This window comes from Engystomops pustulosus, chromosome 6, assembly GCF_040894005.1.
Source record: "Engystomops pustulosus chromosome 6, aEngPut4.maternal, whole genome shotgun sequence".
Lineage (NCBI taxonomy): Eukaryota > Metazoa > Chordata > Amphibia > Anura > Leptodactylidae > Engystomops > Engystomops pustulosus.
This window is the reverse complement of record NC_092416.1, coordinates 127,333,361-127,349,843: the sequence shown is the minus strand read 5'-3', so window position 1 is coordinate 127,349,843 and position 16,483 is coordinate 127,333,361. Positions and strand designations below refer to the sequence as shown.

Genomic DNA, 16,483 nt, shown 5'->3' with positions numbered 1-16,483 from the left:
CTCACTCATAGAACCAGGCACTATGACTGTGGGGTGAACTTCTTATATTTGTTACCCATGGCCTCCCTCCTTCTAAAATCAACTTACTTTTTTTTAAAAAAATATTTAAGGTGAAAATGGTGAAAATATTATATTTATAGCAAAAAAAATCTACAGGTTACCAGTTTTAATGTGTATGAAATGTTAGCTAATTGTCGGTTATCTAAGAAAAGGTGACTTTTAACAGAGCCTCTTGATGTAGAATAAAATGACAATAAAAGAAAACAATTACAGGGTAAAAGAACTAGAAGTCTGTAATTTTGGGATGTTTGTACCAATCTCTAATGAAAGAGAAGACTAGGCTTTTCTTAGAGATCAGAGCCAGGGAAAAGGGGTTCTGCATATAGCAAGGTCACATTACAGACACTTCATGTTTGGAGTTGACATAGACAAATGTTGGTCTTCCCTACTGGACAAAATAAGTAAAGTGACCAGGTGTGTTTAAGGCGTCTGTTTTAATACTTCCAGGATTTATTAATTCTAGGTTCCCGGGTATAAAAATTACAAATTTTAAAGAGACACTTAAAAACTCTGTTTGTTCTTCAAATCCAGTCATCAAAAGTTGTGAAGGCCAGAACTAGGGCAATGTCCCATAATAATACATGTTCTACTATCCCGCCATCACAGCTGGAGAACCGTGACCAGCTTGACCTTCTTATGATAGAAAAATAGACCCTATAAGGTCTCTTTCCAGTAAGAATTTACAAGAATAAAAATCTGCGTAAAAACTTTAGCCAAGTCCATAACAAAAGCCTTTGCAATTTAAGATCCGCATCCGCCTCTGTACCGCCATGGTATCCACCTGCTGTGAACCTGCTCATTCATTGCTATGGGAGGCCACGGTGGAATAATCCTCTGATCTCTCAGTCTTTATTAAAAACTATACTAGAATTCTACACCCTTCCAAGCATAACAGGGTTAAACTCACAGATCACCGACAGTGAGAGCCCCTCTTATATTAACCTATTCTGTGCACACTGCAGGTCCTCTGGAGAGCCTGTGAAGACCAAGTAGCAGTACCTCAGAAAGTGTTAACCGCTTTGTATGGAGTCAGATTTCTATTAAGTCAGGGCAATGGAAGACCAGTGTAGCATGTATAATTAATATCCAAGCCTCAGACAATAGCTACCTGCCCAACTGGATTCTGCCTTATTAATCGTCCATGGGGTAAAATCTGGTCCTACTAAAACTAGAATAGTAGTGATCTCATGTGGAATGATCAGGAATAAAACATTAGAAGGAAAATTCAAATCGCTCAAATAAGAAACTGTCAGAAACTATAAGGGAACTTTTTGGACAATTAAGCCTTATGGGGTCAATGTACAGCTTAGGAGAAAACAGATATACAGTATAATTGATTGATTTTACTAAGAATTTACTATATAATTGATTTTACTAAGGATTAGTCTGTCAACCGGTGAATAGGTGGTACAGTTACTTGTTTATTTTATCAGAAACGTATTCATAAAATGGAAGATAACCCATATATAGGATTCCATTATTCTCAGTTGCCTGCCCCATTAAAAAAATTTCAAGACATGTCGAAAATAATTGTTCAACTACAATACCCCCCACCCACCTATGCATTAGAAGATTTTTGGATGAAAAAACATTATGTTCCCAAAGCTAAAGGGAAAGAGATCAAGAGATTTCATGAGGCCTTCCACAAACATGTTGATTTCAGTGAAGTGCTCTGCCATTGCAGAGGAACTATCAATGATTTCCTATGCATTGATAGTTCCCTCTGAAATCCACTCTCACTAGGATACATATTCCATATTTACATTCACAAGATATAACAGGGACGTTCAATGTCTTTGTCAGGTTCAGTGGACAGGAACTTTATAGAACTATCAGGTTTTTGTAGGAAAAGCAGTCTAACATCTAGGCTCCTGTTATTTGCCCACTCTCAGCTTAGCTGCTCCAAGTAGCCAATATGGTTCTTGTATAGCACAGCCTCAGCCAAATTTCACCAGGGTGAGATTAACAAGATGGCACTCCATAACACACTGTCCCGGATTGAGCAGCACAGTGGGAAATGTAGAAATAATGTTTCTTTCTTACACTTGCCGAGGTTGGAGGAGAGCCAAGATTGTTCTCAATGCCCTTGGCTATTCAAAGAAGCCGTGTTGTATTATCAAGTTTTTTTTGTTCTCTTAAGATAAATTTCTGGTTTTACTTTGGTAAATAACAAGAAGAATAATCTCAGCACTGATAAGTCCACTGGAAGTACAAACTGACTCACAACTACAACAGGGTTCTTTTATAGGAGTCTTCAAAGAGTTTTTCCAAGATCTGTTCATACAATGAGGAGACTGGTATTGCTCCCTATGTCCTTAGTTTCCCTCTGCATTAATCTCAAGAGCATTCAGGTTCTATAATGGAAATGGGTATGCAGACCTCAGGGATTACCAAGGGACCCATACACGAGGAAGCGCTGACTTTTTTTTATAAGTTGTATTAAGCTGCCCAAAAACTCATCATTTGTACTACAGTATTAATACATAAAAAAGGTCTCGTCCATCTTCACTTCAACAAGTAAATGGTAGAGAGTGAATATATGGCAGGTTGTCTTGTCCTGGAAACGAAAGTGTGTGATGGCATGACCCACCCCCACAAAGGGGCCCCATATATATATTCATTTTGTACTCAAGAATAGGTCAGACAAGTTTATTAAAACTTTCCTCCGCTCGGATTTTGCAACTCTTATCAGCTTGTACAAAAGTAATCCACAGTTTGTAAGAACACATTAAGATTCCTGCTGGCTTGGACTCTACTTCCCAGTGAATCCCAAGTGACTGGATAAATCTGGAAACTTCATGACATGAGCAAAAATAAGAAAACAGAGCTCTGCTCTTTATCTTTGTCCTTCTAGTCATCTCTTTGGGTCATTCCTCTGTAAGTGACCCTGATCTACAAGGAGCTGGGGAATGACAGATGATTTAACTGTTAGGGAATGGCCATTAAAACAGTATCCACTTAACTCTTTAAACAAACCAACCACCAAATACTATATGTACATTTGTAACATGCCCATTCTCTTACACAATAAAATATAACTTTTAAAAACTATTAAAAGATGAGATTAGTCATCATTTTTATCCTAGTGGATATGTGAAACTTATTAAAATAACTTTAACCCTCCTTGGTAGCCTATACTAAAGTGTTATGTGGATCAATAGCCCTGGGTAATCCAGACAGACAAGATGTCAGGTATAGATTGTTATAAACCATGTATAAGCGGCCTCTATCGAAGATGAAAGATGGAGGCACAGGAAAAAAAAAGTTTATCTCCCCAGCCAGCATGTTACATATCTTACAGTGGGTGAATACCATTTAAATCAATATCACACTGATGGTCAGTTATGGCTACACCATCACTTAACTCTTTACAACCTTCTTTCCTTACACTAAGGCTGATGGCCATATAGCAGAGCTGACTGGGTGGCCTGTGACGCTTGTTAATTGGCTTGTTAAAACCTGTGATAAATAAACTGCAATAAACAGCAACCTATTATACTAATTCCAGTGGTAGGAACCCATAAAATCCCACAGTGCAGCAACCACCTCCTACAGCTGTATCCATTTGTCCTCACATTCTGGCCAAAAAACCACCTATGGCCAAATTGCCCCTTCACACAGCCAAAGACCTTGTTGTGTCCCAGCTTTTAAGGTCATTATTTTGTCACTCCTTCATCACTGTTGGACCGATTCCACATGGGAGTTGATATGAAGTGCAGGCTTGATGGTTTTAAACAAACAACTAAAATTTTACTAGGGTCGTGAAATAGCAGTAGGGGTCCAATTGTAAAATTTTAGACTTGAAATTTTATCCATGTAGAATGTCACAACCCGATCCCCCTTAGAAGCTTAAATGTGTTGTTAAAGAGAACCTGTCACAAGTCGAATCAATATAAAACCACAATAAGTATCTTCTATGACTGGTTGTATGTGAGCTGGACATGTCTTTATAAATTGAGAACGTTGCCTGCAGCCAGAAAAATTAACCTATATTCATAGTCCGCTTACAGACAGGGGGGTGGGGTTCTGGGCACGGCAGACAAGGAGGAAACCGGCCCTCACGGCCGCATCTTTACATAACAGCACCTCCTTATCTCCTTGTAGACGCAGCAGGTCTTGCCTCATGGCTCCTTGTCCTCTCTCCGTGGCCTGCCGCAGTCTTGTCTCAATTCTCCCGCATATGCGCGAGAACTGAGAAGAGATGGAGATTACAGGGAGATGCAGCCATAAGGGCCGGCTCCCTCTTGACTGCTGTGCCCAGAACCCCACCGCCCTCACTGGAAGCCGACCATGAATATAAGTTAATTTTTCTGGCTGCAGGCAGCGTTCTTAATTCATAAAGACATGTCCAGCACACATACAACCGACCATACAAGGTACTTATTGTGGTTTGATAGTGATTCGCCTGGTGACAGGTTCCCTTTAAGGATTAGAAAAGTATTTCTGCTTTCTTCAGTTCCACAACTCTCCACAGGTAACACATGGTATTGCAGCCCAGTTGCATTTATTTACAATCAATGCTGTAACTATACTGGAGAAACCTTCTTATGCGATCCCAGAACATGGCTTCATAGTTAGGCAGCTTATCTGGGTGTAGGGAATTTCAATTTGGTACCACTGGTCTAATGACTGTGTCCAATTTATTGAAGAGTCCAGGAAGGGTAAATGATTTGGGTCATTTCCTTCTGGTGAAAGTACCCTAAAAACAGTGGTTAGTGGATGAATAAATAAAATGACCTAAGAATTTAATGGTAAAACTAGTAAAATAGGAAGTGGTCATATACTGTACACAACTATAATGACAGCAGTGTGTGTAATGCAAATTATGAATACCCTGGAAGTAAATAAAATGACACAATAAAACAGTCTCCGTACAGACTTTTGCTGAGTAGTTGGTAGGAAGCAGAAATTTGTAGCGACATATCCTAATAAAGATGGGAGGGGCAGTCTGGTGCCATCTCCGTGACCGTGACAAATCATCAGGTTTGGAACAAAGAGATAAGACAAGAGGATGAGAGTCTCACATAATCGAGCATAAATTTCCTGGTAGCTGGATATATTTTTGTTCTTTCTTCTTTGATCTAAATAACTTAGGCAAACAGGAACCAGGGAAGGCTATTATTCTCAACATTAAATCTCCTTCTCTGACGATTCTGCTGTGTTTTGACGGCCAAAGATATCTTAAGTGCTAAATCTGGTCCTTTGTCATCATGGTTTCTTGGCAGCTATTTAAGGATACTAAAATTCAGGTGGAGAAGGGTATTCAAATGGTGCAAATTCTAACAGTATCAAATGTTGTATCAACGGTTGAGTTTCACCCATTGAAAGGAATTCCAAGAAAAAAAGGGGTGTCTGACTAAAAACAGCAGACAAATTAATTGTGACTTTTACGTGTATTGAGTTCAATTGCTGAAAAGGCTGCCATTGTGAAGAGGTAGAGGGGTGAATGTTCATAGCATGACATCAGCAGGTGAAGGGTTAAACCAAGAGCAACACAAGAACAATCAAGAAATGTCAAGAGAACTTGTTGGAAGGAATAAGTGTGTAAGCTCTCCGGATGTACGGAAGACTGCACAGGTACAGACTGATCCCAGGATAACTGGAATTCCATACATATCCGCAGGACAGGAAACAAAGGCATTCTTTATCCTCATCTACCTGACACTGTAAAGGACACTCTAGATTAACTACCATCCTTATAATACCAGCTGAACATGCCTTCATATAAGACCCTATCAGAGCTACAGAAACAGCAAACTTTTCATAGTCTTTCAAATCATCATTCTAATGAATTCAAGCACATCTTTGCCATATTCAACTCTCTTTAAAGGGATGACCTCCCAGTTACAGGGCCAAGAACCCCTATGTACAGTTATATCCATAGCTGCTTGCCTTGTATTGTAGCAACACATATAATGCTGACAATTATGTATTGACTGGCCCTTTAAACATCAGTCATGATTAAGGGCATCATGCGTGCCTGAAACGCTTTAACCTTTTAATGCTACTAATGGATTTTCTGAAAATGTTACAATAAAGCTGCAACTTGTTTTCATTGAGCTGGATTGTGAACTCTTTTCACGTATATTTCGGCTGCACAGAGGGAGGGACAGGAGGATGAACGTTTGCTGTGTTTTAAATTAGTTAACAGCTTGTTAAACTTAAACCAAGATTGGAAATGAATGGCTCATCCTCAGGATTGTGCCATAAAAAGTCTTTTGATAAAGTCATTTTTGTGAAACACCCAGGAATGTGAAGAAACCCCAACCTTGTGTTGTCCATAGAAATCAATCACATAATAGCATTTATTTTTCCAAAGCTGTGATATGACAGCTGTGCTCTGATTGGTTTCCAAGATGACAGGGTCTAGTTTTTCCTACAAGGCCTTAAAAAATAACCAATAAGTTTGACCAAGATGTTCAATTCATTCACTCTACCATGTACTACACTACAGAACTCGTACCTGCTGTCATCCTGAAAGTGATTTATGTAATGGCTCTAAAGGGGATGCCTCATGAAGTAGACCTTTGTTGCATTGTCCAAAGGGATTCTGAAGACATTGGGGCACATTTACTAAGAACAGGGCAAACTGCACTAAATGTAGTCTGCCTGTGTAGTGTGCAGGGTGCGCCATATTCAGGATTTCTGGCGCCCTTTCTGCATGGATCTGGCGCCCCCTGCACTGCCCTGTTAGAGTTCGCCAACTTTTTTTTGGTGCACCTTAAACATAGTGCGTGCGATACATTTGTGTCAAAATTTGCATGATAAATCTTGCGCACGGTCCGACTGAGCACCGAAACGCCTCCTTTGTGTTTCATGGTGGCTAGTGCAGCTGCGCCACAAAACGGTCGCATGCAACATAAATGTGGTGCGGACACTTCTTAAATAATTGTGCAAGCAGTTTGCACCTAAAAGAATGTGCAAAGTCTGCCAGAAAACTGGTGCACAGCCCTTAGTAAATGTACCCCATTGCCTTTAAACTAATACTATACATATAGAGGCTTATGACTAAGCGTCCGCGGCCGCACTTTTGTCGGATTTTCCAATGTTTTCGGGATTTGAGCCGCTGTGACAGGTATTTAACTAGGGATTTTGTTACACACGATCGGATTATGATGTAGTGCCGCTGGCTTTCATGCGACAGAAATCGGGGGCGGGCCGTCTGATTTAGACTGCGCGCAGGATTTAACTTTCAAATTGTGTTGCAAGCCAAGAACTTACATGCACCAGTAACAAGAAGGTGAACTCCTTTGGACCTGAGCGGGGAGCGACACATGCAGGATATCAGGCGCACGATCATAGTGAATCGCGGCAAAGTGCATTTCGGTCGGAGAATGCACTTTCGGGAACATTTCAGGAAGGGTAAGTAAATGTGCCCCAATAAATCTATATAACAAACTTTGTCGATTTCACTATAGGCAGAATACAACTTAGCAGCAAAGTTCAAAGTAGATTGCCAGATAACAGGTCTAAATACTGACTTCCGATTATAGCTAATATATCCTCAACAGTAATTCAATGCAAATCAGTAGCCCATAGGATACTATGAGAATTGATGAACACACACACCATTTTCATACATGGACCAAAACTATTCAACTATGTGAATTAATTGATCTGTATAGCCTGTTACTGCTCATGTATAAACATGTCAGGCCCTGGACACCACAGCCTCTATCTGCACAATGACACTGTCCTGAAATGTGTGTGGGGGGATGGGACCCAAGCACACAATAAAATACAATTAAATGCATGGTCCCCTCCTCCAGCACAGGCACAAGGGAGCAGTCCTCTATATTAGGAGCACCTTCCAGCTGGGGGAGTGAGCTCACAATCAATGGGAAAAGAAAGAATCCAGAAAGACCACCAGCACGTAAACTCCAGCCCCTGAGATTGATATTCAAGTGGAATTAAGTTTTTCTATGTACATTTTTTAATACCTTATAAAGTACATAATTTACAGAAATGCAGTACCAGCCAATCAGAAGTCTGTGTTTATTCACAAGATCAGTGGTTTGCAACCAAGGGACTAGAGCTCAGAACATGCCAAAGCAAACGCTTCTGCAGAGGGTAACACCAAACTTACATAGGATGCTGAGAGTTATAGTCTTAGGCCTCTTGCACACTAGCGTTGCGTTTCACGTCAGGGTGCAATGCGTGAAAAACTGACGTTTTGGCTGCGTTTTTGTTCCATTTTTCCTTGGAGTAATTTGCGTTTTTGCGTTTTTCACGCGCGTGTTGTTAGCGTTGTTTTTGCGTTTTCGGCGCATTTTTGACGCGCGTTTCAATGGGAGACTCGAGCAGTTTTCAAAGGGACCATGGTTTGGGATTAAAATGTGTTATTTAATTGAAAAATAATGTCTTCTGATAATTTGCAAACATCTGCGATCTATTCTTCACTGTTCCGCGCGTATATTATCTCCCGACAATTTAGCAGATGTGAAGAACAGTGAAGAATAGAATAAAATCATTGTACACAGTGAACACAGTGAACACAGGATCATTTAAGATAAAAACACAGTGCAGAACACAGTGCAGAATAGATTACAGATGTTCGGCACATCTGCTTACTTGTCGGGAGATACGCGCGGAACGCCGCGAACAAAATAGCATGTGAAGAACAATATATATGTGTGTGAAGAACACATTGCAGATGTTTAAATACATCTGCAATGTATTCTTCACACATATATATTGTTCTTCACATGCTATTTTGTTCGCGCCGTTCCGCGCGTATCTCCCGACAAGTAAGCAGATGTGCCGAACATCTGTAATCTATTCTGCACTGTGTTCTGCACTGTGTTTTTATCTTAAATGATCCTGTGGTCACTGTGTTCACTGTGTTCACTGTTTTTATTCTATTCTTCACTGTTCTTCACTGTGTTTTATTAATTAAATGATCGTTCGCGAGCAGGGGAAATAATGTTATTCTGGTCACCTAGCAACCCTTACGTTTAAAACGCATTGCACTCGCATTGCACTTGCAATGATTGCGAGTGCAATGCGTTCTTGATGCATCTCCATAGACTTGAATGGGGCGTGAAAATTGCGCGTGACTCGCAAAAATAGAGCATGCTGCGATTTTGACGCGCGTGCAAACGAACGCAAGCACGCGCGTTCAAAACCACGCTAATGGAGAAAGACCCATTGAATACAATGGGACAGAGTGCAATGCGAGTTCTGCGCGTCAAATGCACGCGCAGAACTCGCGCGTGAAAAACGCCAGTGGAGAAGGGGCCTTAGAATCAATGATCGGCTACCACGAGCAGACCACCACTTTAAACAGTGTCTACAATAGAATACAAAATACATATACTGCACCATAGAGTTATATAGATATGCCTCCATACAGACCTGACCCAGATCCAAGGTGACATTGACTTCATTGTACTCCAGTCCCCGGGACAACGGAGGGCTTTGCCACCATCTTTCCGTCCCATCAATGGCATTTGTGATTGGGTGAGACCTATCTCCACTGGCGCCTAAACAGATGTCACAGTATTGGCCCTGGGAACAAAACAGAGACAATTAGATTTGCTAAAACAAGCATGGGAAAACAAGAAAAACTAAATGTTATTAAAAAAAATAATAATCATATGTTAGAAGTATGTCCTTATAATCCAGTATGCAGCTATAATGGTGCTTTCCAAAGTTGTAAATGTACCTGACCCAAATTGTAACAAGAATGACTTTTATCCTAGACTGATAAAGCTATATATTAATATTGAGAAAATCATAATTTGAATAAACTTCAATCTGGAGACTGGAAAGTTAGATGACGACCACCTAGGAAACTATCACAATCACCATGTTGGTTTTGTGGACTCGAGGGTGTGTTGAACTATAGACATTGATTTGGATGGGTAATATACTGAGTAATAATAAAGCTCCAGTATTCAGGAATCTGGAAAGCTTAGTGAAGGTACTAGCTGTTATCTACAACTATAGTGGTTGCCCAATAGGTCTCTGAGTAACCACGAAAGACACCACAAAGACTTCAAGTCACTGCTTATTTTTATAGCAAAACACTCTTTAAATATTTAAGAAATACATGCCCGCTTTACATAATGGACTGATGGAGGCTAGCATATAGTCTTTGTATAGCTTGCACAGCAGGATCTGACTGGCTTATTGTGGGGCAGTAGCTCCTGCTGTGTCACATAACTAGGTGGCATCTCAATGAGGGGAAGGTCAGTCATTTCACAGTTCAAAGAGGCCGCCAGCCTTTCAGATAAGGAAGCCTAGGAGCAATTAGCAAGATCTAAGGCCTTTCATTGGCGAGGGTAAGATGGTGACACACACAGTTCAGGCCTGGGTCCAGGGGGCTTCACTACCCCCGGCCACATTCTCACCTGTAAACAGGGAGGCCGCAATATCATTAATGGAGTCTGAAATGATTAATCCAATTGAAGGGGATGGGGTTTTTTTTAGCCCCTAGGCAGAAAATAACTAGACTACACCATAAAAACACTTTCTCTTTCACTAGCTGTAATCAAATGTAATCACATAATATAAACCAATGTGTCCCTAATAAGACTATAATAAACTCACTACACCTGGAGCATGTATACGGGGTATGCCTAAAGGATTTCTGGATGCTGAGAATAATGAGAGGGACAAAATAACAGGGCAAAACAACCCTTGAAAAGTTCCAAAATTTATGAAGGTGAACCAGTCATTATTCATTCTGATCTCACCTTTAAATGTCAATGAAATCACCTCCGTGTGACATCACCATGTATTATTATAAGCTGACATTACATAAGGGTGATTTCATCCATTAACATAAGATGCAATTACAAGCAGCAGACACTGTAGTAACAAGTGCAGCCCCTGCCCAGCCCAGGACCCCCTCCAGCAGCAGCTTAGTGAATTGTTGTGCCCCTGTTGCTAAGTAATCAAAGAGTTAATGTCCCAGGGCCAGACGTGAGGAGTGGGCACTGCCACTACATGTGCCCTCTTATCTGCCCGGGGAGTGATACACTAGCCAGGCGCACGGAGTTAACCCCCTCGGTACCTGGATGGTCTGGCTGGGGTCCCCGGACACTGGTCCCCCCACCAGCTTGCAGTAGAGATCCTCCAGCGGTCTGCCTCCCTCTGCTTCCCCGCAGGTGGCAGTGGCGGAAATCTTGGTGCCCTCTGCCAGGTTGAAGTATGGTGGGTGCAGGCTGTAGCCATTGACTCCATTAGTGGGCAGCTCCTGGGCACAGACCAGGCTGCAGGACAGCAGCAGTAGTAGTAGATGCGGGCAGCGCTGTCTCCTGGGCACTGCCATCTCCCGGGGCCGGTGCTGTGCAGTGCGCTCCCGCTCTCCCCCAGTAACACAACTAGTGGTGATGATGATGATGATGCCGGGCTCGAGGTTGTCACAAGGGGCGGGGGCAGCCTGAGACCTGCCCTGGGGAGAGGGGCTGCCACACCGGGGGCACACACCCTGTCCTCACTCAGGCCAGTACCGCACAGGAGATGCTGGGACATGTAGTGTCACTTCACTCAGGCCAGTACCGCACAGGAGATGCTGGGACATGTAGTGTCACTTCACTCAGGTCAGTACAGCACAGGAGATGCTGGGACATGTAGTGTCACTTCACTCAGGTCACTACAGCACAGGAGATGCTGGGACATGTAGTGTCACTTCACTCAGGTCACTACAGTACAGGAGATGCTGGGACATGTAGTTTCACTTCACTCAGGTCACTACAGCACAGGAGATGCTGGGACATGTAGTGTCACTTCACTCAGGTCACTACAGCACAGGAGATGCTGGGACATGTAGTTTCACTTCACTCAGGCCAGTACCGCACAGGAGATGCTGGGACATGTAGTGTCACTTCACTCAGGCCAGTACCGCACAGGAGATGCTGGGACATGTAGTGTCACTTCACTCAGGTCAGTACAGCACAGGAGATGCTGGGACATGTAGTGTCACTTCACTCAGGTCAGTACAGCACAGGAGATGCTTGGACATGTAGTGTCACTTCACTCAGGTCACTACAGCACAGGAGATGCTGGGACATGTAGTTTCACTTCACTCAGGTCACTACAGCACAGGAGATGCTGGGACATGTAGTGTCACTTCACTCAGGTCACTACAGCACAGGAGATGCTGGGACATGTAGTTTCACTTCACTCAGGTCACTACAGCACAGGAGATGCTGGGACATGTACTGTCACTTCACTCAGGTCACTACAGCACAGGAGATGCTTGGACATGTAGTGTCACTTCACTCAGGTCACTACAGCACAGGAGATGCTGGGACATGTAGTTTCACTTCACTCAGGTCACTACAGCACAGGAGATGCTGGGACATGTAGTGTCACTTCACTCAGGTCACTACAGCACAGGAGATGCTGGGACATGTAGTTTCACTTCACTCAGGTCACTACAGCACAGGAGATGCTGGGACATGTAGTGTCACTTCACTCAGGTCAATACAGCGCAGGAGATGCAGGGACATGTAGTGTTACTTCACTCAGGTCACTACAGCACAGGAGATGCTGGGTCATGTAGTGTCACTTCACTCAGCACAGGAGATGCTGGGACATGTAGTGTCACTTCACTCAGGTCACTACAGCACAGGAGATGCTGGGACATGTAGTGTCACTTCACACAGGTCACTACAGCACAGGAGATGCCGGGACATGTAGTGTCACTTCACTCAGGTCACTACAGCACAGGAGATGCCGGGACATGTAGTGTCACTTCACTCAGGTCAGAACAGCACAGGAGATGCCGGGACATGCAGTGTCACTTTACTCAGGTCACTACAGCACAGGAGATGCTGGGACATGTAGTGCCACTTCACACAGGTCACTACAGCACAGGAGATGCCGGGACATGTAGTGTCACTTCACTCAGGTCACTACAGCACAGGAGATGCTGGAACATGTAGTGTCACTTCACTCAGGTCAGTACAGCACAGGAGATGCTGGGACATGTAGTGCCACTTCACTCAGGCCAGTACCGCACAGGAGATGCTGGGACATGTAGTGTCACTTCACTCAGGTCAGTACAGCACAGGAGATGCTGGGACATGTAGTGTCAGTTCACTCAGGTCAGTACAGCACAGGAGATGCTGGGACATGTGATGTCACTTCACTCAGGTCACTACAGCACAGGAGATCCCGGGACATGTAGTGCCACTTCATTCAGGTCACTACAGCACAGGAGATGCTGGGACATGTAGTGTCAGTTCACTCAGGTCAGCACAGCACAGGAGATGCTGGGACATGTAGTGTCACTTCACTCAGGTCAGTACAGCACAGGAGATGCTGGGACATGCAGTGCCACTTCACTCAGGTCACTACAGCACAGGAGATGCCGGGACATGTAGTGCCACTTCATTCAGGTCACTACAGCACAGGAGATGCTGGGACATGTAGTGTCACTTCACTCAGGCCAGCTTAACACAGGTGATGCCGGGACATGCAGTGTCACTTTACTCAGGTCACTACAGCACAGGAGATGCTGGGACATGTAGTGCCACTTCACTCAGGTCACTACAGCACAGGAGATGCCGGGACATGTAGTGTCAGTGTCACTTCACTCAGGTCAGTACAGCACAGGAGATGCTGGGGCATGTAGTGGCACTTCACTCAGGTCAGTACAGCACAGGAGATGCTGGGACATGTAGTGTCACTTCACTCAGGTCAGTACCGCACAGGAGATGCTGGGACATGTAGTGTCACTTCACTCAGGTCACTACAGCACAGGAGATGCCGGGACATGTAGTGTCACTTCACTCAGGTCAGTACAGCACAGGAGATGCTGGGACATGTAGTGTCACTTCATTCAGGTCAGTACAGCACAGGAGATGCTGGGACATGTAGTGCCACTTCATTCAGGTCACTACAGCACAGGAGATGCTGGGACATGTAGTGTCACTTCATTCCTTGAAAGCCACAGGTTACACTACCAATAACATAACCTTGGATAACAGAGCTGCAGCGCAAAATAGTGTTAGAAAGATCTGCAGAACAATTACATGACCCCCCCTTTACAACATCCTATTTTTTACCTTCAGATAAGAAGCACATGACAAGTAAAAACCAGCTGCGTGGGGATGCGTTTTTAGAGAGGACGACACACACACGGCTACACTAAATGCTGAACTTTTTAAATTGATCCTTTAGTCTGGGTTCACATCAGTTTTTTTTGCAAAAAAACGCATCTAATTGTGTGCTACGGCGTATTCATTTATATCTATGGACATGACGGATGCACAGACAGTGTGCTTTTGTTGTCTTGTGCATCTGAGAACTTTTCGGCTGTTGCGTTCTCCATGTCCTTTTAAAAACGTATACTTTTTTTTTTAACATTGGTGTTCAAGCGTATGCATCAATCCGTAACTTCCATTTTTATGCCCATATATGGATCTTTAAACGTTTTGGCATATATCAGACGGATGCAAAAATTGTGATGTCAACCTAGCCTTACTGCGACCAATCCATTAATAGAAGGTAGAAGGTGCCCTAGACAGAAGAATTTTTTAATGGACACTCATGGGGGGAAAAAAAAACCCACTGATAAACATCTCTGAAAATTCTTACCCCACCACCACGCTGGATATAGTGAGAGGCTCCGGCCTCCTGACATATAGGGGCTTATTTACTAGGGGTCGCGCTGCTCACTTTCATCGAACTGTGCGCCTTTTTCCGGGGATTACACGGCTTGCACAGGTATTTGTCAAGTGTCTGCGCTGGAATTGTGTCACACGCAATCGTTTTTTGGAGCAGCTGCGCTGTCATTCACATGACAAATTTTAGGGGGTGAGCCGTCAGACAATTCGACTGATTCGGACGACTGAGCGCGGGATTGTTTGTGTGCATGAAGCCTTAGGGCCAAATTTTAAAAAAAAAAAATTTTCACTGTTTCCACCCGAAACCCATAACTTTTACATTTTCTGTTGCTGTCACTGTGGGAGGGGTTGTTTTTTGCAGGGTCACTTACATTTTGGAATGGCAATAATTGAATATTTATATAAGATAGACTAAGAAAGGATAAATCTGGTTATGTTTTTTTGTGTTTCAAATGTTGTCATTCACCATAAAGATTAAACCACATTTTATCTTTATGCTTCATGTCATTACAATTACGTTTTTATGAATACGTTTTTATTTTTATGATGTTTGAAAAATAAACCCAATGTAAAGCTTTTGAGCACATTAGACTTATTGATTATCCTTTTTAATTTTTAAGAATAAAAATTAAAAAAAAAATTTTCCAAGGCTTGTTTTACTGTATTCACCCTTGGTATCAGTGATATTTTGTATAAATTTGGTCTTCATAGTTGTAGCGAAAACAAATATGTATAATATGTTTGTTTAAGCTTTTACAATATGATTTTTTTTAATGAATCACTATTTTAATACGTTTATTTTTTTATTGATTGCTTCTATAATGCATTGGTACACTCAGGATGCCTAACCAATATTTACTGTCAGCGTAAAAATACATGCCTTCTATTAGGACATGCCTCTGTATGACAACCCTGGGGGGCTTTTATGAGACCCCTACAGACAGGACAACCCTCAGCACCCTGTAATGCTGTGTAAGGAACCTTCTTCTTCTAACAGTGGCGTTTAAAGGGTTAAATGGCCATGATCAGTAAGTGAGGGCCCAATATCTCCCTTAAGAGTGTGATATGTGTGAAAAAGTTAATTTAGAGTCACACCTGGATTTCAGAGGGGGTAGGTTGTAATGTACACTACTGAGGAGAGGTGCTCCCCCTGGTGTTCACAATTTTAAATAACATGGCTATCACTCAATATATTGGGGCAGATTTATCAAGCTGTCTGAAAGTCAGAATATTTCTAGTTGGCAACCAATCACAGCTCTGCTTTCATTTTACAAGTGCTCATGAATATTTTAAAGGGAAGCTGTGATTGGTTGCCTGATAATCTGACTTTCAGACAGCTTGATAAATCTGCCCCAATGCATTCTGAGTCATACTCCAATCCAAATCTGTTATACTAGACCCCTGTACACTGTCTTGTGATGCTGCGAACAGGCAGCAGAAGTGGATGGACATGGCTTAAGACATTGGGTGGAGGACAGGAAGGGAGTTTTTGCAGTACAAGGTTAACAGTTATTCTTCCTGCTTTAACAATGGAAGTGCAGAATGTTTCACTTGGGACATAATCAAGTGTTAGTAAACTACTCACCCATCCATAACCCTCATCTTCTACACTACACTGCAGAGTTTTGGGATTAATCATTGAGCAGACAGTATTATGCCAGACTGTATTAGGAGCATCTTGTATGTCTGAGTAATCATAGTGGCTTAGGCTGCGCAACCGGTACCTACATATTTCATACACTAGGAATTAATTAATAAATCTGTCTACCATCTCTGGATTCACTTATAAATCTGGTGTAAGTAGGCTAAAGGGAAAAGTGCAAAAGGTTTGTAAATGCAGCAAA

The 16,483-nt window shown here is 42.6% G+C and overlaps 1 protein-coding gene across 1 annotated transcript in view; it reads right to left on the bottom strand.

The window, feature by feature from the left end:
- Positions 1-11,397, bottom strand: part of LAMA5 (laminin subunit alpha 5) — a 102,121-nt gene extending 90,724 nt beyond the window's left edge. Inside the window, exons 1-2 of the mRNA XM_072110965.1 lie at positions 11,078-11,397; positions 9,415-9,567 (exon numbers count right to left, since the gene is read on the bottom strand). Of these exons, the coding sequence (XP_071967066.1) occupies positions 9,415-9,567; positions 11,078-11,335 (411 nt within the window). The 5' untranslated portion in view covers positions 11,336-11,397. The remainder of the gene's footprint in view (positions 1-9,414; positions 9,568-11,077) is intronic.
- Between the last annotated feature and the right edge of the window lie 5,086 nt (positions 11,398-16,483).